At 41.5% G+C, this 24,878-nt stretch overlaps 2 protein-coding genes across 3 annotated transcripts in view; one reads left to right on the forward strand and one right to left on the reverse strand.

Moving 5' to 3' along the window:
* Window positions 1–301: 301 nt before the first annotated feature.
* On the reverse strand, window positions 302–5,365 carry ubxn2a (UBX domain protein 2A). Of its 2 annotated transcripts, XM_034900870.1 has the most exons (7): window positions 5,240–5,365; window positions 4,577–4,639; window positions 4,075–4,177; window positions 3,344–3,453; window positions 2,146–2,283; window positions 1,516–1,677; window positions 302–819 (listed from the first exon to the last, which is right to left on the reverse strand). In XM_034900870.1, exons 2-7 carry the CDS (start codon window positions 4,618–4,620, stop codon window positions 636–638), a joined length of 741 nt encoding a protein of 246 aa, XP_034756761.1. In that variant the 5' UTR covers window positions 4,621–4,639; window positions 5,240–5,365; the 3' UTR covers window positions 302–635. The 2 variants fall into 2 exon arrangements, with proteins under 2 accessions (XP_034756761.1, XP_034756762.1); XM_034900871.1 differs by lacking the exon at window positions 4,577–4,639 and having other exon boundaries at window positions 5,240–5,350.
* Window positions 5,366–7,662: 2,297 nt separating this feature from the next.
* The window catches only part of atad2b (ATPase family AAA domain containing 2B), a 64,088-nt gene continuing 46,872 nt past the window's right edge, over window positions 7,663–24,878 (forward strand). Inside the window, exons 1-19 of the mRNA XM_034900864.1 lie at window positions 7,663–7,926; window positions 9,666–9,832; window positions 10,137–10,168; window positions 10,285–10,432; window positions 10,625–10,724; window positions 10,830–10,959; window positions 11,170–11,313; window positions 11,458–11,533; window positions 12,241–12,342; window positions 12,514–12,625; window positions 12,775–12,890; window positions 13,138–13,312; window positions 13,570–13,658; window positions 14,669–14,828; window positions 16,137–16,227; window positions 16,480–16,791; window positions 17,439–17,589; window positions 19,781–19,967; window positions 20,174–20,359. Coding sequence (XP_034756755.1) covers window positions 7,828–7,926; window positions 9,666–9,832; window positions 10,137–10,168; window positions 10,285–10,432; window positions 10,625–10,724; window positions 10,830–10,959; window positions 11,170–11,313; window positions 11,458–11,533; window positions 12,241–12,342; window positions 12,514–12,625; window positions 12,775–12,890; window positions 13,138–13,312; window positions 13,570–13,658; window positions 14,669–14,828; window positions 16,137–16,227; window positions 16,480–16,791; window positions 17,439–17,589; window positions 19,781–19,967; window positions 20,174–20,359 — 2,577 coding nt within the window. The 5' untranslated portion in view covers window positions 7,663–7,827. The remainder of the gene's footprint in view (window positions 7,927–9,665; window positions 9,833–10,136; window positions 10,169–10,284; window positions 10,433–10,624; window positions 10,725–10,829; window positions 10,960–11,169; window positions 11,314–11,457; window positions 11,534–12,240; window positions 12,343–12,513; window positions 12,626–12,774; window positions 12,891–13,137; window positions 13,313–13,569; window positions 13,659–14,668; window positions 14,829–16,136; window positions 16,228–16,479; window positions 16,792–17,438; window positions 17,590–19,780; window positions 19,968–20,173; window positions 20,360–24,878) is intronic.

Below are 24,878 nucleotides of genomic sequence, written 5' to 3' on the forward strand. Positions count from 1 at the left end.
ATACCATCATCTTGTCTCAATTTAAATATTAATAATGTGCAAATAACCTCATATGTCCCTTAAATATAATTGTAAACTCCGAGATATTTATTGAAACATCAGCTCCTCATTTATTTTTGTACTGTAAATAGTGCAGAAGAACTGGTGATCGCAGTTTGGGAAGACTTTATGTGTGTGCGTGAGTGTGTGTGTGTGTGTAAAGGAGGGTTACATGTGGTAGACGACCAGATGGACACACATGGTGGACCATCTGCAGGGGGGGGGGGGGGGGGGGGGGGGGGGGGGGGGGGGGGGGGGGGGGCAGAACTGGTTTGCCTTTCTGGAGTCTGGGAGTTTTGGGAGATCTGTTGGCAGGTAAACACTGTCCTCCAGAGGAAAAACACAAAGTAAGCATTAACAACAGCACTTCAGCACCTGTGACGTTGAAGAACTGACAACATCTCCATCGGGCCGCAGATAATCCCACACGGAGATGAATAAATATAACAATCATCAAATGCAGCACAAGCTGCAGAATTAAGAATAATCAAGTGTAACTTACAGGAAGCTTTGAGACTGTACTCAAGCTCATGATGAGGTGTCGGTGAAGGGGTGTGTATAGTGTGTGTTGTATGCATTACGAGGGGGGCTTTTAATCAGGAGTGTCCAAACGGAGCCTGTGTGTTTAGGGGTCTCTGTACGATGACGACGTTGGCCAAATCCGCCTCTTCTAGACTCAATTCTTTGTCGTCAAGCTCCCGGACGGGAACTGACGTCGTTAGGACGAAAGGTGGGCAGCTCCTCTGGCAGCGTGCCACGAAATCTTGAACATCGGTGATCCTGGAGGAGAATTAAGAGACGGAATTAGGATCGGGACAGAAGGTCAAAAGGCACAACGATTCCTCATGTGTGTTCCTTCTCGGTAGCAACACATCACCGCCCAAATACTCTCTCTTGTCACACATGATGTCTCTCTGAAGCACTATACTAGTTACATCATCCATTATTAACAACAGCCCAACATATACGAGCTATCTTATGGCAGACGCACTCCTCACACACTAAGGTTAGAGGAAAGTTGGGGGGGTCCAGCCCTCCCTATCCTTTAGCTACTAACCCTGTTATATAAATGCTGCATCCGAGTTACGCAATCCCTCTCTGGGGATTTTATAGATCCACTCCGTTGCTACATCTCAGATAATGTTTTCTGCAGCCCCGTGCGCTGTGGCAGGGGATAGAACAGGCACCATGCCATTCAACTCCAGCAGACTAGAACAAAACATTACGTTCTCCTAAAACAAACCCCATCACCACCTCCCAAGATAGTACAAACAAAATTCTTATCTCATCCCTTGCACTACTTTTTTTGCTATGCTTGCGATTAGGCGATTTACAGACAGCATGGCAGGGATGGAAAATGTCAAGATGTTCCTCACGCAGAATACGTAGTGTCTATTTAATATGTAGATGTTGTTTGGTGATGTCAGCCAAGATGTGGAGAGATGCATTTTTTTTTGGCCTTGACTTGATACACACCGATGCGATAGGTTAAACCTCTGCACCAATCTTCTGCCGTCAGCCAACCAGATCTGCAGGGAGGTAACAGGAAGGGCGTGGTCTAGTGTTACCATGGGAATAGGAGGAGATTCTCCGTCCTCGTGCACAGATGGGGACCTGGCCACTACTCTGGGTGCAACACTGGGAATGGAAAGGAATTAAAAAAAATAAAACAGATTAAGAACCAGTTAAAGGCACAGACAGCATATGCATTGTGTATTTGGATTTATTATTGGATTACTGCCAGGTGCAGGCAGACAAAAGCTCACACTCAACATTTCTTGGACTCTCAAAAAATCAATTCAGCATTCATACACGTGGTGTTGTGAATATGTTCGCAGGCTCTGAGTTCATCAGGCTTACTGCCTGTTTGATCAGATCTGCTTGTGGCTGTTAAGATACATGGATTTAGAAGGACACCTAGTGGCATAAAGAAGTATAGTATCTTGGAACTTGAGACATACTTCAGCAGGGTACATTATTGATTATTTATGACAATATATACGCCAAGTAATCCTTTGTAAAAAGGTCTAATCATGTATCAATCTATATAATACACTAAAATGTAACATTTTACACGGTAACACTATCACAACAGCAATCTCTCACCTGCCAAGTCGGTATCCGCGGCCGCTGAAGGGGTGAAAGGCCTTTTTCTTGGGAACATAATTTTCTTCGGTCAGATCCTCCACACTGATCTCCAGCTCCTCCTCCTCTGCTCTGCTCTCCCACTCCGCCGGAAGCTCCCTGGGACGGATAAAAATACCGTCTAGTCAGATCTTCAAATATGACAGATGAGCCCTAATAAGCATTATGCTTTATCTTTCTCATGTTGCCTGGTTGGAGTCTGCAGGAGGAACATCTTGACTACTAGTTTCACTTCTAGGGTTTCAATGTAAGACTGAACCAAGGAGAAACATTTTTTTATTTTATTTTGAGCTACATACAGTGTTCAGCTCTCTATATAAAGTATACACTCTATACATTTTACATGTAATGGGAGGTTTGTCTGCGTTGGTATATCTTTAAATGCTTTTATATAGACCTTAGTGGTCCCCTCATACTGTATCTGAAGTCTCTTTTATATAGACCTTAGTGGTCCCTAATACTGTATCTGAAATCTCTTTAATATAGACCTTAGTGGTTCCCTAATACTGTATCTGAAGTCTCTTTATATAGACCTTTGTGGTCCCTAATACTGTATCTGAAGTCTCTTTATATAGACCTTAGTGGTTCCCTAATACTGTATATGAAGTCTCTTTATATAGACCTTAGTGGTTCCCTAATACTGTATATGAAGTCTCTTTATATAGACCTTTGTGGTCCCTAATACTGTATCTGAAGTCTCTTTCCCAAAATGCATGTAATATAGTTCTCCATAGTTCTGTTTTATACTAGGGTATACTATAGTTTTTTTTTTATTAACCTCAAATGTTTAGTTTACAGAGGTTTGTCATGGACACAAGTCACATTTTCATAATCAATACAACCCAGAGCCAGCAGAAATATATAATACATGCTTTATTTGCTTTCGATCAGCTGGAGAATATGCATTGCAATGTCCGACCATCGCAGATAGCAATGTCCTCCGTCTTTTACCGCTTGACAATGTGAGAGGAACAATTGAGGTAATTTTAGGCACAAAGTACAGGCCAGTAGGCCAACACTTGTTGAAGTAGTAGTAAGGTCACCGATATTAATCAACCAACCTATGAGAACTTAAGATACTATGGATCTTTAGTGCTTTACGGTGGTAAAATATTTCTCGATACGCTTGTAAAATTCGGGCTTGACAACTTTGACTCACCCCCTTTTGATGGCATCCAGGAAGTCTTGATTCTTTGGTATGGAGTAGCTGCGAAACTCCTCGTCGTTTACAGTGAAGCCATCCTTCCACAACCTCACCACCATCTCCACCTGGAATGACGGCCACAAAAATGAGCCCTGATGAGACACTACAGTGATCCGGAATCCACTGGTGGCCACGTAGATGATGACGAGCGGGTTAGTGAGCACGTATACATTTTTTTTTAACCTTTATTTATCCAGGGAAGTCAATTGAGAACAAAATCTCATTTGCAAAACAAGCTGTCACACCCGGAAGCTGCCCAGTACAACCACAGGCGGTTGGGGTTAAGGGCCTTGCTCAAGGGTACCATCAGTACCCATCAGTGGTGGTAATGAGGGCGAGATTTTATCCCATTGGCCTGGGGATTGAACCAGCAACCTCCCAGTCACAAACTTGCTTCTATAACCTCTAGGCTATAACCTCAATATAACTGTAATATCAGTGTTGATTACTCTGTCTAACAACCACCTGATTTCTTTTTAATTATTTAGTATATTACGTTATAGCAGTGTGCGGGTGTCTTGTTTGACCTAACTATACATCCTTTCTTCTTCTTCTTATAAGTCTACAGTGTATTTTTCAAAAATAATATGTCTGTGGACATACTAAAGCTTTACTGTGTCAGCTGCAGAACGCACATGTGCAAAGATATGGCCATGAAGATTTAGTGGTGTGATTTTGTTGCTGACCTTTGACGTCCCCGAGGCATCGTAACAGATCTTCTCCACCTCACCGAGGAGGTCTTCTACCGAGAAACTACGCCTCATTGGAGCCTCCTCGCCATTTTCTTCACTGACAACCCATTAAGAAAAAGACAAGTGTGTGATTCAGTCATTATATGTCTTATTGAAAAATAAGATTATATTATATTTGAAAATTATGAAAAAATAATGTTAAGCGTGCAGGTTTGTTAACCAGAAAATGCACCTCAAGAGGAGGAGAAAGTGCTCTCCTGGGCCTTTACTGTTCAATCAAATGGATTTCTCCTTCTAGATGCGTCACACTTTATACAACTGACCTAGATTAAATCCATAGATTGAGTTGTATTGCTATTATTTAGTTCAAGAAAAATACTGATTCACACCTTGAGGAACATTAGGAGTTATGGGAACTCTTCATTTCAAATGTTCCGTTTCAATATAAGGGATTTTAAGGAAAAAATAGCTTGCAACCAATTTGTTTGTGACTTACGATTTTTCATCTTTCTCGCCCCCCACGGTTTCAATCTCTTTCATGACTTTGAGTGTTTTCCATCTAAGAAAAAGACAAATGGAAAAAACAGACGTCGTTATAGGGCCTATCACAGGGGGTCAATTTGCAGAGGCACGTAAAGTAGTACAGTGAACGAAATATGGGTAATAATTGATAATAATAATAACATATGACTGATAATATGTGCTTAAATAAGCTGTATACATTATGATAACGATATGAGAATAATAGCAGTGCAAAAAAAAGCTGTACATTTTGACAGTAACGTTAATGATAATGATGTACAATGATAATATTATTGCAATAAAAGTATTTTGCAGTAACCTATACACTCTTACAGTACAGTTTATCCCTCTAAGCCATATATATAAAAGCCTTTATTTTGATAGGTAACCTTTATTAGCTCAATTATGTTAAAAATGTAGTACATTATCTGGCATTCACAAGTCATTGTACGCTAGCTAGCTCTTTATCGATAAACCAATAAACCAAGCTAGCGGTATCGTTAATTACGTAGGCCTAAGTGGGCTCAGAGCCAACGACGTAGGACCTGTGTATAACATGGATTCTATCTACATGTACACACACAGTACATGCGAATTTGCATGCGCGTATTAAGGTTAAGGTCAAATACTGATTTACCAGTCCGTCTTTTGTCGGTTAATTCCGGGCTACACATCTGCAGCCGTGAGCTCGTGCAGCAGCTGTTCTGCTGAGCAATGTCTGTAAAGCAATAACAGTGCCGTAAATTGATCCCTTTTGTCGTAATGCTGTACTGCTGATCTCAGTACATTGAATTGCATTTTAAACTATTGACAGTATTAAATGGCATAGGAAATACCAATGATACACACAGGGTCGACATCAGTCTATCTATCTATCTATCTATCTATCTATCTATCTATCTATCTATCTATCTATCTATCTATCTATCTATCTATCTATCTATCTATCGATCTATCTATACTGGGATACTCACCCTGTCCCACTGTTGAACACTAGTCGTGGATTGCATCTGGAAAACTTTACTGTATTTACTGTATTATTACTTAATATTTTCATACAAGACTGAAATAAAATGTGTTACACCACAAATACCTCCATATCTTTTCACAGAGACACATTTTGTTGGTCAACCCACGTGTTATTTATTTATTATTTAGTACTTAACCATTTCATTTCATTACAGTGCCACTATTATTTATTTGTTGATACGTATCTACTTTTCACACAATGTGTATTCAAAGCTATTTTATATATGTACTGTATATAGTTGCTCTTAGGACTCAGTACTGTGCAACAGCCCTTCCCCCTCTCTTTTTTCTCTGCATTACCTATACTTTTATATTCTTATATTTTATATTTTTATATTTCGTGTCAACACTGTAAAGAGATTGCTTTAATCTCATTGCACAAGTACTGCACTTGTGTATAATGACAATAAAGGCATTCTATTCTATTGTATTCTATTCTATTCTATGTTTTGGAGAACTGTGTTTTAGTGAGAGATGGTAATAAGACCATGTACATTGCAATGCCTTCTATTGACCACTAGGGGCAGATAATACAACCACAAGCGTGATTTGTACACTATTGGTCAGTCAATTATTTAATATATGCATTAATTAAGAATTAACTGAATATGTGACTGAGTCACTTTTAGTATGCAAAATTCACAATGCAACTGAACACCTACAAATAAAATCAGGGCACATCCTCTTTACTCTCTGATGTGCATATGGGCTTTGTTCCTGACCATTGAAAGGCCCAATAAGGTCTATTTTCACATAAATAATTTTAGTTATAGGTGGATTCATTTGTGTGTTCCTCAAAAGCATCAGAAAGCATTAGATTTAGGTGTTTCAGTTACACTTGAGAATTACAAAGGTTTTAACGTTGTGTTCAGTGGTGGGGATACCTATTGTTTCTGACAAACGGATCACAGATGGTGCCTTCAGCAGATCCATGCACACACACACATAATGCACTATCTAATAAAACAAAAATAGTCTTGATTAAGCTTTTTTTTTAAATCAAGCCTAGAACCTAAAACATGAAACAGATGGCTTGCACAGTTGCATCTTCAGTCACGCCAGAAATAGAGGAGGCAACACACGCGCACACACACACACACACACACACACACACACACACACACACACACACACACACACACACACACAAACATACCCACAAACACAGGTTTGGGTTTCAGCAGTGATCCCCAAGGGATCCCACAGGGCTTCTGGAGAGGATCACAGTAAGTTCTTGGCAAACTACAGTTTTGTTAAATGTCACTTTTACCTAGTATGATCAAAGGTTAAAAGTTTTTGCTGCTATTGCCCACCTAAAGAAGTAAATAACAAAAACACATTGGTTCTTTGTAGGTTAAACCAGACCAGCAGATGGGAATTCTGCCCGACAGATATTATGACCGGCCTCTTTCATAGAATTATTAAATAATAATTCTCAGCTGTGCAAATTAAATGATGAGAAGAGCAATTCTGAAAACCGAAACAGCAAGAGGAGAATGATAATCATTATTTTAATAACTTAGATCATATGCATTAAGGTTGTAGCCAGTGAAGAATGACAAAAGTTAGTCGATAATATTAGAATTAAAATACCTAATATATGCAATTTTTGAACTTTTGTTAACTTTTTGTCTAATAATTTGGAAGCTGCCCAATTCCAGCTTTAAACAAGTCCTTAAGGTATTTATCTGAAGGGTACACTGTTAAAAAAAATTATACTTTTTAAAAGTATTGTATTTTTTCTGAAGTTGTTTCCTTTAATATTCCTTCAGGGACTCATCGTGGTTCAGTAGCACTACTTAATGGCGCGACTTTATGGAAGTCTGTACTGTTCCCTAAGATTTAATAGTTCTACTGCACATGGCACGTTATAATGTATAACCCATAACAACACAACACAATTGCTTCTATTAGTTATATTTTGTTATATTTGCTTAGTATCTACTGATAACTTGATAACTAAGGCTAGTTTTTTTGTGGTAGTCCAGTCAGCGAAAATGAATGCACCTGCCAAACAGACCCACATCTACTTGAGAGAGGGGGAAGGAGGGAGGGAGAGAGAGCTAGCTAGCTAGCTAGCTAGATAGATAGACAAACAGGGAGAGAGAGAAAAATGGCGCCTCGATGCTGCGCTCACTGAGGCAGTGTTTGGAGCTGGCTTGGGAGATTCGGTAAGGGCAGACAAAAGGAAAAAACATGGTGAACACAAGGAAAGGCTCACGGTCGGGGAGCGGTCCCTTCATCTCCTCGAGGACTAGATCGTCGTCGAGAACCGAGCGAAACTCTGATGAACATGTAAGCCGGTTTCTTTTCTTTGCCGGGTCAGCTAGCTGGCTGTGCTAGCTAGTTGGTTAGGTTAGCTGTAGCTCTGGCCTCAAGGTGCTCTATATAATGTATAATTCACAGCAAAGTACAGGCAGTATTGAAGTTGACACCCACTCAGTCACACAGATACACAATATAAGACTTTAATGCAGCAATTTATACGCGTGTCATTTACACTGAAGGTATTGCACAACTGTCAAATTTCAAGCTAGCGATGTTAACTCCTGGCTAGCCCCAAGTTGAGTTGCCTTTGTGTTTGGCAATTTTACCCGACTGTCTTGTTTAACATTTGTCTCTTTAAATTAGCCCTCTTAATAACGACAACTGGGATTTTGACATGGGGCAATTGCCATTACTTCATATTGCCGTCCTGGAAGTATTAGCTTGCTTATTTAAGATAAAGCTTTAGTAAAGCTAGCGTTTGTAGCTTATAGCTAGCCCGACAGCTAGTTTACAGTGGGGGAAGGGAGTCCCAGGTTCAAAACAGTTGGCTGACTCAAGTCCTGTATTTAGCAAGTCTGAACTTATTGAACTTTGTTCTGCAAATGCCCCCATGCAGCATTTATTTACAGTAAGTTTTTTAAACGCACTGCTATAACGTCATACAGAATGCTATTGTTCTAGGTATTGTATGTACACTGAGTTAATAGTTTGGACTCTGATCGGCTGACCTACAAGCTGTCTGACAGTCTTTGTCTCAAAACGTAAACACTGAGATTATACAAGACAAGAGGCTCTGTGTTTCCGCATTATTTACAACTATTATAGCATTTAACACAGATGAACAAACTAATTCACTTATATCATAATTTATGCATAGTCATTAGCACTTTCTTGAGTTTCAATGGGCAGTTTGGCTAGGGTTTACAGTTTGTTGAATTGTGCTTCCAGTAATTCGAGTCATTCCCGGCTGTGGGTTGCAAGCCAGGCTGATTAATGATGACACACGTTAATGTGATCTGTCACTTAAAAGTCGTTTGAGTGATACACCTAAACATTCACGATCCAAGAATTCAGATATTTCTGAAGAAGAAAACTGAGGTTTTGTACACTAAACTTCCAACCACTTTCACTAGGTGTCCTGTGTGAAGACCTTGTCAAAAACCTGTTGCTAAACCTGACCATCGTTTATGACAATGTTGGAAAATGATTCAAATGAGGAATGATTTCAAGGTGTCCCAAGCAGGCCACAGTTGTGCATTTGTACATTATGCACTTTTCACTTCATCTATCCAGTCAGTCAGTCAGTCAGTCAGACAAACCCATCTGCAGACATTGTAGACACTTGCCTATGACAACAGTGAGATATGCTTTCATATCAGCAGGGAAGTTAAGCTGTGAAGGGCGTGAGCATCAAGGCCGTATGTTTGGTTGGGGCTCTGTTGTGATTTGGGGAATACATTAAGGAGTTGGGTACAAGGTGTCTTGTCTCATCATAGTACTCTATTTTGGGTTTGCCATTTGAAGTACTAGCTTTCTTTTATGTTGTCATGGATTTGATTTGCTCATGATTGCCTGTTATTTTCTTAATATTCTGGCTTTGTACAATCTTGATGGGGTGAATGGTTTATGCAGATAATTGTGAAAGGCTGTCACAATGTGAGGCATTGTCTTTTTCTGTTGCCTGCTTGTTCTGATTGTTTTTATCATTTTTGCATTCTCTCCTCCTTTCTCTCCTAAAATTGGTGTAATTTTTGTTTGTTCAACAGAAAGAGCTCAGTAGTGATGTGAGCAGTCCAAGCAGTTCGCGGCTGGCTCCCCCGTCCAAGCGGATGCGGCGCCAGACTGCCTCCGAGCCCAGCTCCAGTGATACCTCCCCATCCCCTCAGACCAAGGGCCAGAGGGTCAGCTGGGAAATTCCCACCTACCACACCAGGTCAGTTGCTGGCCTTGGCTTCATTCATCATGAGCATCTCATAATAGTAATGTTGTGCAGCACACTAATAGGCTAGTACATTATTTACTACATTTACTTTGGCAGAAATATAATGATTTGTTAAAACAAAGTTGTCTGTACAAAGTTAAAATAAGCAAGAGTTAATCTCTAGACGCCCATCTGATCTCCTTCTTCTAATGTCATGTTTTGTAAACAGACACTTAAATATGAGCACCCAGACCACGTCAGATTATTTGTAGTTTTCTGTGCATACATATTTTCACTTGTTTTGTTTTATATCTAGGTTGTCCTCTCGCATAATGCAAAATGGACATGGTAAGGCAATTAAAATTTGTACCTTTCTTCTTTTTAAAGTCATACATTGAACATATGCTGTAAGAGACATACAAGTACATAATAGGTCTCTTAATACATTTTTGTTGTTGCTGCAGCCCATATGAGTCACCGGAATGAAGAGAGTGGAGGGGGAGATCACTCTCGCATGAATGGCCATGTGGAGCTGAAGAGGAGCTGCCGCGTGAAGAAGAGCCAATTTGAACACCTCAATCAGAGCCTGCTGTTTGACCAGCTGGTCAACAGGTAGCTTAACAATCACACAAGTGACATTTTTCTTGGCAACATTGCTTCTAACATAACAGGAGATGGAACTGACTTTATTGGTTGGAGCATACTTTATTCATCTTGGAGCATACTGTTTGGAATTGGACTTCTTCATACTTAAGAGTATGAGAAATTCAAATTGTGTGTGTGTGTGTGTGTGTGTGTCTGTAGCACTGCGGAGGCTGTCCTTCAGGAGATGGACAACATCAGCAGCATCAGGCAGAACCGTGAGGTGGAGCGACTTCGCATGTGGACAAGAGACACTGAGGAGGTGAGTCCGGCCCTGCTGCAACGCACAGCCCAGAGCTATAAAAGTACAGTACAACTGCCCAATGATATATATAATATATGATATAAGTAGCCCTGTATTTTCTAGGAAAACATGGACATGTATTCTCGGGTGAAGCGCAGAAAATCCATGCGCAGGGGCACTTTCAGCATGCCTACACACCACAAAGTCATGAGCAAGACGGAGCAGGAGGATGAAGAGGAGGAAGAGACGGAAGGTTAGGTTCCTGCTAATGTTGTACTTATGAATCATTGGAGCGAGAGAGAGATCATGAAAACTTAATGAACCACCTCAGCTTGAACTTAATTCATCAAAACAATAAAAAAAAAATCTACAGTGGATTGCTGAGTGTACTTTAGGGGAAATCTTTCAAAGGCTCAAATTTGGTAGTACCTGAAGTTTTCAAAAGGACATTATTGACTTTCAGATTCTCACGGGGAGGAAGAGGAGGAGGACGCAGAGGATGAAGACGACGAAGGGGATGAAGCAGAAGAGGCAGGAGAGGAAAATGACAGGCCGTACAATCTAAGGCAGCGGAAGACGGTGCAGAGATATGAGGCACCACCTATTGGTAATTGCTGATCAAATCGTCATGTATACCTTTTCTTCTTGCTGTGTTAGGAACACTGTCCAATTATGTAATGTTTTCCTGTCAGTGTAATCATGTTTGAGGCTTGGTATGTGACAACTGGTTGCTTTGTGTTTGCGTTCTCAGAACCTGTGAATAGAAAACAGAGCAACCCCTCACTTTTTGACACCCACAGATCCCCAGCAAGAAGAAGCCATATAAGGTTTGTAGAAATCTGTGTCAAATATGATGCTAAATGGGTTACAATGTGTGACGCCTAAGGAGCATTTTCACTACCCTGACTAATGAACTGAGCTGTGGTTGTAAAAAGTTTTTTACACTCTAATTGGCCTCTGCTGATTCAGGAATATTACTGTGTAATAGTAGCCTAGAAATCCAGACACACCGTAGCGACGGCTTATGTAATTTGCAGCCAGGGTCAGTCTAGCAAGTTTCTGTTGGCTTGCGAGCTGGAAAAACCAAATTCTGGTCATGCCAATCACATCGTGTATAGAGTCGGTGGGCGGGCTTAACATAAGGACGGCAGAGTTGCGACGGTTTCTTCTGAGTTCCCTACTACTTGAAAACAAAGAAGATGGCTGCTGTTGCTAGCAAAAAGCGGTCTTTCAAATCGGCTTTGGCCGTGACTCTGGAAGACTTGAAGTTAAGCACTGAAGTCATTCTTAAAAAAAAAAAATGTGTTCGGAGTTTTGCCGACCGGATACAGTAAAAGTTTACTCAGTCAACCAGCGTTGATCTGGTTGGTTGTAGCGCTATCCTATAGCGTGCAGAGGGAATTTGAAAGACAGCCGTTTATCCCGCCCCTCGGATTGATGGGGAGTTCCCAGACCCAACATCTTGATCTGGGTTCTGGCTTTCCAGTCTAGTGTATTAGTGTAAAACTGAATGCAGATTGTCCCCGTGCTCCAGAGTGAAGAAACATGCCATTCACAGCAGTGACACCACCTCGTCTTCTGATGAAGAGCGGTTTGAGCGGAGGAAAAGCAAAAGCATGACCCGGGCCAGGAACAGGTGATGACTGCTGCTTTCTTTAATCTTTTTTTTTTTTTTTTTTCATCTTCCCATTGTTTTACTTTTGCTTTGATCGAAACACTTTTCTGATATAAAATAATAAGAATTATTATATAACAATAAGATATGGGACTGTAAACATGGATGTCAATCCTATTTCCCCCCCCACAGATGTTTGCCCATGAACCTGGCGTCAGAAGACCTTGCTAGTGGGGTGCTGCGTGATCGGGTCAAAGTGGGTGCCAGCTTGGCCGATGTGGATCCCATGAACCTTGATAGCTCAGTGAGTGGAAACCTGAATAAATACCAAAAAGCTGGAAAGCAGCATAGTTTTAGTCCAAATTTGAAAGTGTCCCAAGTTTTTATGAGCCAAATCACTGTATGAATGGAGATCTTCAGTTTGTAAATGTGCGTTTTTTTTTTCCTCCACAGGTGAAATTTGACAATGTGGGTGGCCTCAGTAATCACATTCAGTCGCTAAAGGAGATGGTTGTGTTCCCACTGCTTTATCCTGAGATCTTTGAGAAGTTTAAGATTCAGCCTCCCAGGTGAGAAGAACTAAGATCTGAATATGTGTGTTTATTTCCGAAAGCGTCAAAAAGTCGCCTTTTTGTGGTTTGGAATTTTGTTTTTATTTTCTAAGTCTGATGTAAAAACCGACTCTATTATTATCCAATTACAGACATGTTCTCTTTCATGAGTTGTACTGACACGGATGCCATGATAAAGTGGCTTCCTTTTGCTAGTATCAATTAAACACGGTTTCCATTCCCTCTCCCCCCCATCCCTTTTTAGAGGGTGTTTGTTCTACGGCCCTCCGGGGACAGGAAAGACCCTGGTGGCACGGGCGCTTGCCAATGAGTGTAGCCAGGGAGACAGAAAAGTTTCCTTCTTCATGAGGAAAGGAGCCGATTGCCTCAGCAAGTGGGTTGGCGAATCAGAACGCCAGCTTCGCCTGCTCTTTGACCAGGTGAGACACAGAGGCAGGACACTGGCTGTAACCACAGCTTCACTCACTTGACCTGAGTTGACTTCAGAATGTAACTAGAAAACTGGTGGCTGCTGGGAGAATATTTCCAGTTCACCAGTTGCAACTTAATATTGTCACATAGCTTTTCACTCACTGACTGACTGAAATGTACTATTTAATGTGTTTTTTTTGCTTGTTTTTCAATAAGTGGCACATCTTTCTTTTCCTGGTTTGACCGTGTGTATGCTTTTGATCAGGCTTACCTTATGAGGCCATCCATCATTTTCTTTGACGAGATTGATGGTTTGGCTCCTGTTCGCTCCAGCAGGCAAGACCAGATACACAGGTAAGGCTAATTTTAAAAAACTAAACTTAACTGTACCCAACAGATCCCAGTGTCACAATTGCAACATTTGCGTTTTGCATCTGCAGGTCTAAACTACTGCTGCTGTTATTTTCCTTGTCAATAGGAGGTGCAGGTTTTCTTTAACTGCAGGTTGAAACTAACTGGCACTGCGGCTTTGATTTTGGAAGGATTTGGGTGCTTCAGAGTTTAATTATTTGATGTTGAGCAGTCATAGCAATCGAAATTGGAAATCATAACTGATTTAGACCATTTCAATATGAGCTGCAGGCAAGGAAGAGTCCTATCATACACACAGCTTGCAGTTGATCTTTGTGGAAATGGTTGCCATCCAGAAAATGGAATATTTGAGGCTTGCTGTGAAATGTAATTCTGGACCGAAGTTTATTCAAATCTTGAGTTTATAGATGTTCTCCTTTTTCTGCCATGCTGGGTAAATGCGCACAAGGAGCTCTACTCAACACAGAAATAGACCAGTTGATATTGTTGCCTCATACGGTCTGGTTCAATATGTGTCAGGGTTTTTCTAAGGATTTTTTTTTTTAGCAGTGAGAGCAGCTCTGTTCAAACAACATGGGACTTACAGTTCTCAAAGTTCTCACACACGCAATCATAACTGGCTAGTTATCCTCCAGACAGCAGCAGTCTCTTTATTTCTTTCGCTCCCTTTTCTGCAGAGCGGCGTGCGTGCCCGCTCTCGGTGTGAAGCGCGTTTCCGTGCTTTTCTCCGACATGCACTCTAACAATCACTGCTGATAGACGGCCTTTTGTACAGCCCTATTTCTGAAACCGTGGCAGCAAAATCAACATAGAGGAAAAAACCATGTGTGTTTAATAGACCCCGTCTGTGTTCTCTTTGCAGAAATAATGTCTTGTTTATTTGGTCGGTACTGGCTCATGAGTCTTTTCACATTTTCTCAATAAGTATTTGGGCTCTAAATGTCTGCATGTATACTTAAATTCTGTCTCCCCACCATCGTCCCTCGGTCCAGTTCTATTGTGTCCACGCTGCTGGCCTTGATGGACGGCTTGGACAGTCGTGGGGAGATAGTGGTCATTGGTGCTACAAACAGACTTGACTCTATCGACCCGGCACTCAGGAGGCCTGGACGCTTTGACCGGGAGTTTCTGTTCAACCTGCCCGACAAGAAGGTGAGACAGAGTGACACATCAATATTGTGTACAGTGAACACATGTTGATTGACGCAACCACACATGCAGTGTCTCTTTTTTTTCTTTTTCTCCACTGTACATAGATTTTCAGCAGATAGGGTTTTCATTTCAGGAGCATAAGCTTTTCATTAGTACATCTGAAACCTTGCTTATTCCACATAGACGTCCAAGATGTACAGTGGCAGCATTATTTAAGAAATTGTTGCACAACAAAATCTGTACCTCCTGGCCAACTAGTTGATGACAGAATGCAATTTTCGGTATACGCAGCACTTAACTGTACATAAAATAATGTACCCCTGGGCTGGAGACACAATATAATGCAGAAGTAATTGTCATTTTACTCATAAGAGTCTTGCGACACAATTAGTACATACAGCCCCCTGGCTATTAAGAGTCTCCTCAAACTGTTTTTTCCTCACTATTGGATGGTTTGTTACAACAAGCAAGTGGCAAAGCAGATGCTCATTCAGTTGATAGAAAATTAAAAATCAATTTCAGAAGAATTATTGCCATGCAGATCTGATTGCTTTAATCTTGCACTCAGGGAGACCGGATTTTTTCCCCCTGCTAGGCACAAATAAACAAAAAACGCTTAGTGTCTGTAGAATCTGATAATTGGCTCAATGTAGGGGACTCCTCTCCATCGAGCCTGTCTAATGTGGGCTGCCTTGCATAGTTTGTCCACTCAGTGGGATCAGTGGTAATCTGCAGGTCGTTAAGCTGAATAATCGAAAACTTTGCTCTTGTGCAAATACATGTTGCGATCCTCTCTACACATTCAAGTTCAGCTCCCTGTTGGTATTGCCCAAGATAGAAGCCTGCGTGAAATCTGTCTCAGATGTGTCTTTTGAATAGAAAGGGAGATATGATGAAATCTATTGCTCTTGACAAAGACCACTTTGTTCTTAATGACGGCTCATCAAAGCCGAGTCCTGTGGGGACGACGATGAAATAGAGGGTGTATTGTGTTGATCTGAAGCAAGCCCTTTTGTTGTGCTCACTTATGCACTTGGTTCCTTTTTGATCTTTCTCTTGTTGTTGTCAGATCTAGATAGAGTAAAGGTGAGTAAAACACGGTTTTAATTATATTTCTGAAGTGATTTTCTCAGTATATTTGGCGTGCCTTTTTGTTTCTTTGATCCTACCTTATGCAACGTACTATTTAAAGGACACCTCAAATACATTGTTGTTCTTGTTAGGCTACACAGGACTTGTGCCCCCTCGTCTATTGACTCTGTGCTTTCTGTCTTTCTTTGTGTCTCTTTTTCTTTTGTCCACCCAAAGGCCAGAAAGCACATCTTGGAGATTCACACACGGGACTGGAATCCCAAATTGGCTGAGCCATTTGTAGATGAACTTGCAGAAAAATGCGTCGGTAAGAGTGACACCAGATGATTAAAAATGCATGTATAAGTATCAATTCAAATTATCACTGGCTAATGTGGCCCTGTAAGCACATTAAACATAATTTTCACCAAGCAGTATCAACATAACATTTTTGAAAATTTGTCTTGATTCAACCCCACTGACATTCATGTTCCCTGTGCCTTTCAACAATCTTGATAAATCCAAAAAAAGTGGTCAAACAAAGTAATAACTCACCTTTGTGTTTCTGGCTTGCTCCCAGGCTACTGCGGTGCTGACATCAAAGCACTTTGCACAGAGACCGCCTTGGCGGCGTTGCGCCGCCGCTACCCCCAGATCTACGGCAGCAGCGTCAAACTGAAGCTGGACATCGGCTCCATTGTCCTGGGGCCCGGCGACTTCAGCAAGGCCATGAGGACAATCGTCCCTGCTTCCCAGAGGGCCCTGGCTCCCCCTGGCCGAGCCCTGTCCCCCTCCCTCAGGCCGCTGCTGGCCAGCTCCTTCTCCTTGTTGCTGAAAGCTCTGCTCCGAGTCTTCCCCCACGCTCAGTGTACTGACAGGGACCACACACACGGTAGGGAGCACATGGCTTCATTTGATTGCACTTTCCTACTCCTTGTTGTTGCATCTCCCACTTTGACTCTTGCTCTCTTCTCCCTTGCCACCTGTCTCACTTGTTAGTGTGCTTTCCCTCTTGGCTCTTTGTAGTATTTTATTTTAGTTCCCCCCTACCTTATTACTGAAGTGCTTTGTGTAACCCTCACACATTAAACATACACACTGGGTGTGCGATGAAACATTCCCCCCGAGAATGCAGAGGTGATAGCTCGGAGATTGAAAAACCAGTCATTCTGCCTGCACTTCAATAACTCCACTCCCACTCCAGCCAACAAAAGTGTTTACAGCAGATTAGCCACAATGCAGCATTTGACCAGTGGGAGAATGCGTACGGGAGTTGCACCCAATAACAACACAAGTTTCCCAGAGTGCTGTATTGCTTTAAATGCCCATTACATCTTGCCTAATAAGCCAGCTCTCCTATTTTATTCTCACTTTTTCTGTGAAATGACCGCATTAATGTCAGTGATAGGGCTGCTTTGAGGATTCAACTTTCTAGAAAGAAACTTTTAAGTGCATTTTCCACTGCTGTCATAAATAATTGTCCTAAAGTAAGTTGCTACTTAGGCATGGATGTATAAGCAGTGTTTTTCTTTGTGCTAGGCGCTGACAATCAACTGCTTGAAGAGGACGTGTACAGTGATGATGACAATGAAGAACGCTCTGCTTCCATCTATGAAGTCCAGCCTGCTGCATCCCCAAAGAGTCAGCACTCCTCTTCTGCAACGCACAGACCCTTCCTCCATTTCTCCTCGTGAGTCCAAAAGTTAAAAAAAGACAATTTAAGTGCTGAGACATTAATATCAAATTATACTACTAAAAACAAACACAGGAACATATTTAAATGAGATCTGTGTTATCTCATAGATCTAGTGTGCTTGTTGTCTGTCTAGTAGAAGAAAACCTCAATTAAGATTTAACACATTATTTTCAATATAAGAACAAAAAAGTGCAAAGAGCAATGAACAACAGAGGAGAGAGTGAAAGTGATAAGACAACTCTGGAAGCAGACTTGCAGCTGCTGTTTGTCATTCAGAAATGGAGAGAGGTGAATAAACGGGATGACTTTTCGTTTACCGGAACCTTTTTATTGATGAACCTGTTAAGCTGTTATCAAGCCTCTAGTTTTTAAGTCCAACTACTATAGTGGTGGGCATGCGAAAGAAAAACCTCAAGGTAAATGTGTGTCTGTATAGATATAGGCATGCTTTTTTGGATGGGCACCAAGCTTAATGCATTAATGCTAGAGATGCACCGACTGACCGGCTGGTCACATGATCGGCCATGACGACTGGCGTTAAACGTTAAACCTAGTGTTTCAATGTTTACACGCTTATCTAAATAACGATGGATGTATTTGTACAAGTACAAGGAGATGTAATCATTATGTCGTTATACTAGCTAGCGCTAGCTACTAAGATTAGCCTGCGGTCATTGGCAGTTAACAACAATATTCATATAACACTTCACTTTGGCATGTTTAATTAGTATTCCTTATCAAAATAAGCTATGAATGTTTTGAGAGAACAAAGGAGATGTAATCACCATGTCTGTAGTAACGGTATCTAGGTATACAGTTATGTACAGTGTTACCGTTCTTAATAACTATATTTCAATTATTACAGCTACCTGACCTTGGGAGAATTGTTATGTGCAGGGCGACATGGGCGGGCGCAGTCCTGCAAGTCTACTCGAGTTCGTCATGCTTAGTTTAACTCTGGATTTGGCTACCACCTGTTTTCAAAATATATAATTTCTAAATATATCACTTTTTTTTTTAGTTGGATGTGAAAAGAAGGAAATGGTTCTTCCATAACATTGCACTTTAGATGTATGTGAATTTCCCACACCAGGAGTTATTTATGTAGTTCTCTTTTATAGGCATATGTTCAAAAAATGTTTTATGTAAAATGTTCTATTACAGAAAAGATAGCAAATAAATATTTGTGTCCGCTGTAAAGTGGTTAGAAAAAATGAAATCCTCAGGTGAAACTCAATGCAAAAATCGGATATGGCCTAAAAGGTTGTAATCGGTGCCTCTCTACTTAAAGCCAAGATGATCTCTGCCTTAGTCAGAGGGCTCCTAAAGCCAGGGTTTTGTTATCAAATGGTGTCATCCAACACCAGTGCCACAATGGAAGCTTACAGAAATCTCCAAGGTTTCCAATACATGTGACTGTCCGTGCCACCTAACCCATAGGAGAAATAATGCTAGAGTGAGATGAGAACAGAGACTCCCGTCACTTTCGGCTCATCTAATACTTGCAAAACACACAGAAGTACAGGTACTATGTATTGACCTTACAAACCGCACTGTGCTGCAGCATGCAGAACCCTTGCTGTGGGCTCTGTGTGTGTCCCAGAAAGGCTGCCACATAATAAGGTGGAAGTGAGAGACTCGCCCAAGCTGTAACGAGCTTCCGTGACTCTTTATCTAACCACTTAACTGTTGTGTGGCTCATTCTCTCTTTTTTCCTTTCTGTTAAACTGCATCACTTGAGCCTAAGGTTGCCTTCAATCCAGTTCAAAAAGTTCATTGTTGTTCTTTATTGTATTCTGATTGCTCTTATTTTGGATGTTTTGGATGTAATAAATAAAATGTTGTCCTTGAAATGGTTCAAGCTGACAGAAACGGGGCACAAAGATTTCTAGAATTGTGCTACTGTCAGCATGTACTGAGGGTGTTTCACAGAAAAGGCCTACAGCACACTGCGTTTTCTATTTAAAAAAAAAAAAAAAAAAGATTGCATTGATAGTGAAGCACTTTCAGGGTTGTTGAGTTGCTTTACACTTCAACATTATCTTACTGGAGCAAATGAACAAAACTAACCTGAATATGATACGGCCTCTGCTGTGGCACTCCTGTTTCAATGACCGTGTGACTGTTGGTCAGTGATCACATGGTGATAGATACCATGCTTACCATGAACTCCTTCTGCATCTAGCTCTGCCCTCCAACAGCCGACAGCCTACCGGCCTCGTCTGATATTGGCCGGTCCCCCGGGCTCAGGACAGAGTTCCCACTTGGCCCCCGCCTTGTTGCACCACCTGGACAAGCTGCCAGTGCACCTCCTGGATTTGCCCACTCTGTACTCCGTCAGCGCCAAGACGCCTGAGGAGTCCTGTGCTCAGGTAGAGCGCACGCACACACACACACACACACACTGATGCATTTACACATGCAGATCCATACGAGGCCATCTGTTGCTCAGGTGGTTTAAATCTGGATACAGTAAGCAACTTACTGGCTTTATGATTTACTGTTTTGTACAATAACCTTTTCCTTTTTTTCTTTCGGATTCAAGCAATGTGTACTTGACCTAACTGTGTGGTTGCAGGTTTTCCGCGAGGCCCGCCGGAGCGTGCCCAGTGTGGTGTTCATACCACATATCTCAGAGTGGTGGGAGATAGTGAGTGACACTGTTAAGAGCACCTTCCTCACCCTGCTGCACGATGTTCCCTCTTTCTGCCCTGTCCTTATCCTCGCCACTGCTGAGACCCACTACTCCCAGCTGTCAGACGAGGTAGGAACGCTGAGCTGACATTTTCCCATTTACCTGGAGGTCTTTTTTTTTGTTATTACATATCGCCGTCGATGGAATTAGTTTCGATTATGTCAGCGAGTGTTACCCTGATGTCTTTTTTTTTTTAAATGGCATAGGAGGCTAAAGCATGATTCACAAGGTTTCTTTTTCTTTCTCTCACACTCACGAGCGCTGGTGCAGACACACACAGGGTGCCACATTTCAGGGCATCTGCTCCCACAGAGTTTTTAATCTACTTTGGCTGGATCTCCCTTTTCTTTTCATTTATCCCACTGCCCACTTTTCACCATGGGTGACACCACCCCTGCTCCTTCATTCTTCCTCTTGGATTTATTATTCTCTTTCTGAAAGCCGAACAGACCACCCGTTGTGGGTTAGACTGTAAGTAAGGGTGTGTTAGAGTACGGTGAAATGGAGAAAATTAGAGGTGGAAAAAAAGATACGAGAAATATAAGGAGGGTCCTCTCTAGACAGACAATAAAAGGTCTTTAATTAGGTTTTTCGCCCCATGTCTTCACCTTAGGACACGCCGTGTGTGTGTCTGTGTGTTGGCAAGACCTCAACCCTGGCTATGCTCAAAGGGCAGCAAGGCTTTCAGGATGATTTTCTTTGTAGTTGACTCATTAGAACTTGTAACTGTTAGTTAACAGCCCAGGAGCCTCAGTTTCTATAGGCTTAGGCCTTCCATTGAGACCTAAGCTCTTTTTTATTTATTTTTTTTTAACCTCAGTAGGTCTAGTTGCCACTTTGCGTTTTAATTTATTTTCATTTTCACCTGCCTTTGTTACCCACTATTCCCTGTTTCTTTGTATTGTGCGATTGATAGTTCCCCGCAATCCTTTACATTCATTGATGCTTTTTACTGCACTTAACTCTACCATGTTTGTTGATGACCATGCTGTGGTAAGTATGAAATTGGAAGTAATCGCACCCTTCACACCATTCAGCCGAAGTGTCTACTTTGGTAGAATACTTTCATTACATACAAAATGACTAACTGAAACAATGTAGGATTGGCAATTACTTTTTTTCCCCCAAATTACCTTTCTTTGGTCCATGCACACATAGCCATGCAGCCTGGAAAATTGGGACGCTCATGATGGGACAAATTGGGTGCTCAAGTAAATATAGAGCCCAGCATGAGGATATCAAGACTGTCCTGAGGCTGTGTTGGCTTTCTTCTCCATTTGAGTGTGATTGCATCATTACATTTGTTAATCAGTTCTTTTCTTCACTTTTGTACAGTTACATTAGAAGACCCAGTCTTTGCTTATTTTTAAAGGCATGTTTAAAAGCAAGCCCTGATGCCTGTACCACACACTGTCTGTCATACTGGAAATGATAAATGCTTGGCATAACTAGACTACTGCCCAGTTGGTTTTCCAGTTACTTTATTGGTTTTTTTGACCAGACAAATCTGCCATTTCCAGCCAAAGACCACCATTGTTTCTCACCTTGGGCGAGTTTAAGACGTGTGTTTTTTAGAAACACATTCTTATGTGCCGTTTAGCTGTAATTTGAGGAAGTTTGTGACCCGGACCCCAAGTTTTACCTAGCAAGCACTTCTCCAACTTGTTGGTTGTAGGTCTTTTCAGTTGTGTCCAGAAGCCTTTTGGTCTGCACCGTTGGTAACACTCCAAAAATGAACTGAGAAGATCTAGACTAATACGCGTTTGGAAATTAGTCTAGCTATGCCAGGCTAGTTCAGAGAAACATTAGTGAATTTGGGTTATTTGGACCTAGCACTCAAGTCTCTAATGTTGAAGCTTCCTATGACCATGTAAATTCTTTCATTCATTTATTCATTCATTCATATTTATTATACAGGAGAGTTACATTACATTATAAATAGGCCTGACTCAGTTTATAAACTGGTTTTCAGCAGGTTCCTGTTCTCCAGAAACACAATACATTGAACGTGGTTACAGCACGTCGGGACAAACATTTGTACAGGACATGCACTAGACAACAACATGGACTGTCTTTTAGCTTTACTAAAAAAAATAACTATATAAAACTGGGATGAATTACAAGCAGTTTTTCAGTTTCTCCTATATAGAGGACCTACAAACTGAATACAACTGCTGCTGTTGGTGATTTTCTATGGGATGCATGTGTAACTACAAGTGCTACTGTATCGCTGAGTCTCTGTCTGCAAGTGACATTCCCTGTGTTGTTTTTCTGTATCTGTGGTTTTGTGTATGAGGAACTCTAGTTTGACAGTTTATGGGTTGCACTGTTGTGTTGTGTCTGCTGTGGTAGGTTTTATTTGTTCTTTGGTTAGTGCGAAGTGGAGAATGGTGTGTGTGTGTGTGTGTGTGTGTGTGTGTGTGTGGACATTGGAAGCTGTGAAACGAATTACTGTTATATTGATGTCATGTAATTCCGTGTGGGATGGGCCACTTAGTATAGTGGCATGACACGTAAATTAAAAAAAATCAATTAATCAATCAATTTACTTTATGTGGAAGTATCTAAGGGAATATAGAATATAGTAGTTGGTCTCATTGAAACCATACACCAGGCTTTCTAGATTTTCAGACTATTGGCTGAATTAATGGAATTTTGCTGAGGCTGTGTACATGTTTGCTAGGATTGTTTGTTTTACCAAACACTGTTGCTAGTCCCTTGTCTCAAAAGTGGCCCAGAAGCCACACAGCAAGGTTTGAGGAGTTTTAGTTTGAACCTTTAGGCTTAGACATGCTGTAGTCTATGGTGCTTTAAGTGATTTGGCTATATCTGAAAGTGTTGGTTCACTCTCTGGCACAGAGTACCCGGTGACAGCTGCTGTCTCAGCTCCAAACCTCAGCAGGGAACAGGCAGCATGCTTCCCCAGCCAAAACTGACACTACAGGCTTGGGTCCAACTACATAGCCTCCCTCCCTCCCTTAACAGCCGTTCACTCTGCTTAGATTGACTTCCTTCTTGGTGGAGGACCGATGGATCTCACAAGAACATGGGGGAAGTAACTGCAGTTAGTTAGAGATCCTCTCAGTCTTAACATTTAACGCTGTCACAGTGTTTAGGATGTGCATTTTGAGGCATCAGTGTGTTATGTTGGTATGAACAGAAAATGAATGCTTGCACCACCGTTTTACCTTAAGGACCTGATAATGAATGTATTATTGATCTGGTTTCAATGCCGAGATTAATCAGATACTGTACCAAATATGTCTTCAAAGCGCACAATTTCAAAAGTTTCAAAGCTTGCATTTAGCATTTTTTATAAGCTTTAGGCAGAGTGCTTGATTTTGAAATTGTATCATACATATTGTTATTATAGTAGAGCTCATTACTGAGAGCACAGATAACTGCAGAGTACATGTTTCTGAGATTTCCTAAAAACCTGGATCATGTCTCTGGGCAACAGTTCACTTATAGTTTAATGATTAAAATATGATACCACTAAAATCATACCAATGATACATGTGTTACATACGTATGTATTAAATGTTCAGAATTGTAGTCAAACATAAAAAACACAATCTGCAACACTAGCTGTCAGAGGAAGAATCTGTGAAGTAGCTTCTTCAGAAGCAGCGCTCTTCATGATTACTGGTCATTTTTCCTCAGTGGATGTAAAGCATTAGTTAGTGCACACCCTGGCATGCTATAGCACAAAGGTAATTTGTGGGGTGGGGTCCCAGTAGCATCAGGCTGGGCAAGGTAGTCCACACACCCTTGTCCCTGGCGGCAACATCCTCCCAGCTCATTTTGGGGGATGCCGAGGCATTCCCAAGCCAGAAGGGATCTAATCCCTCCGGTGTGCCCGTTGGTCTCCTCCCAGTTGGACATGCTGGAAAACCTCCACAGGGAGGCATCCGAATCAGATGCCTGAACCACAGCAACTGACCCCTTTCAATTCAAAGGAGCAGAGGTTCTACTGTGAGCTCCTTCTGGCTACTTATATCTGTGACCTAATTTTTTCGGTCTCTACCCCCAAGCTTATGACCATATCTGGGGGTTGGCATGTAGATGGAGCGGTGAATCCCCTCCCCCATCACCCCGACAGTCTAGACTAGTATACCAGCCTTCTTTTACTTCAGAAAATTGAGATTTTTTTCTTCAGACAATTAAGCTGTAGTAACAGGGCAGAGTCATGCGGCCTGACAGATTTTTTTTTTTAGGTTTCTTTTAAGTCTGTTTCTGCGGTTAAGAATTGATCACTAGCAGAACAGGTGTCCAGTTTATTTTTTACAGTTGCTCTACCCAGCCAGACATCTCCAATTTTCTTTGTACATTTATCTCTCTCCTCTGTATCCCACTTTTTTAAGCATTCTTCTATCCACATGTTTCTGCTAACCCATCCTGTGTCAACACCCCTGCAGCCTTAATCATGATGAAAAATACTGAGAAGCATAACCTGCTGTGTGTTACATACACTGGCTGTCTCTGGCTCCCCGACTGTCTTTCTAGTTTTTACTCCATTCCTCCTATACCCCCCCTCTTCTGAGGAGACAGTGCAAAATCCAGGGAGAGAGAAAGGATAAGAAAGAAT

The sequence above is a fragment of the Etheostoma cragini genome, chromosome 18, assembly GCF_013103735.1.
Source record: "Etheostoma cragini isolate CJK2018 chromosome 18, CSU_Ecrag_1.0, whole genome shotgun sequence".
Classification (NCBI taxonomy): Eukaryota; Metazoa; Chordata; class Actinopteri; order Perciformes; family Percidae; genus Etheostoma; species Etheostoma cragini.

Excerpts from the sequence above, each read along its gene's own strand:
- ubxn2a (XM_034900870.1), bottom strand. The coding sequence starts at position 4,620 with ATGAAAGAGATTGAAACCGTGGGGGGCGAGAAAGATGAAAAATC. Across the intron at positions 4,178-4,576 it reads GGCGAGAAAGATGAAAAATC|TGAAGAAAATGGCGAGGAGG; the intron begins GTAAGTCACAAA and ends ATGGGTTGTCAG. Across the intron at positions 3,454-4,074 it reads ATGCCTCGGGGACGTCAAAG|GTGGAGATGGTGGTGAGGTT; the intron begins GTCAGCAACAAA and ends CCGTCATTCCAG.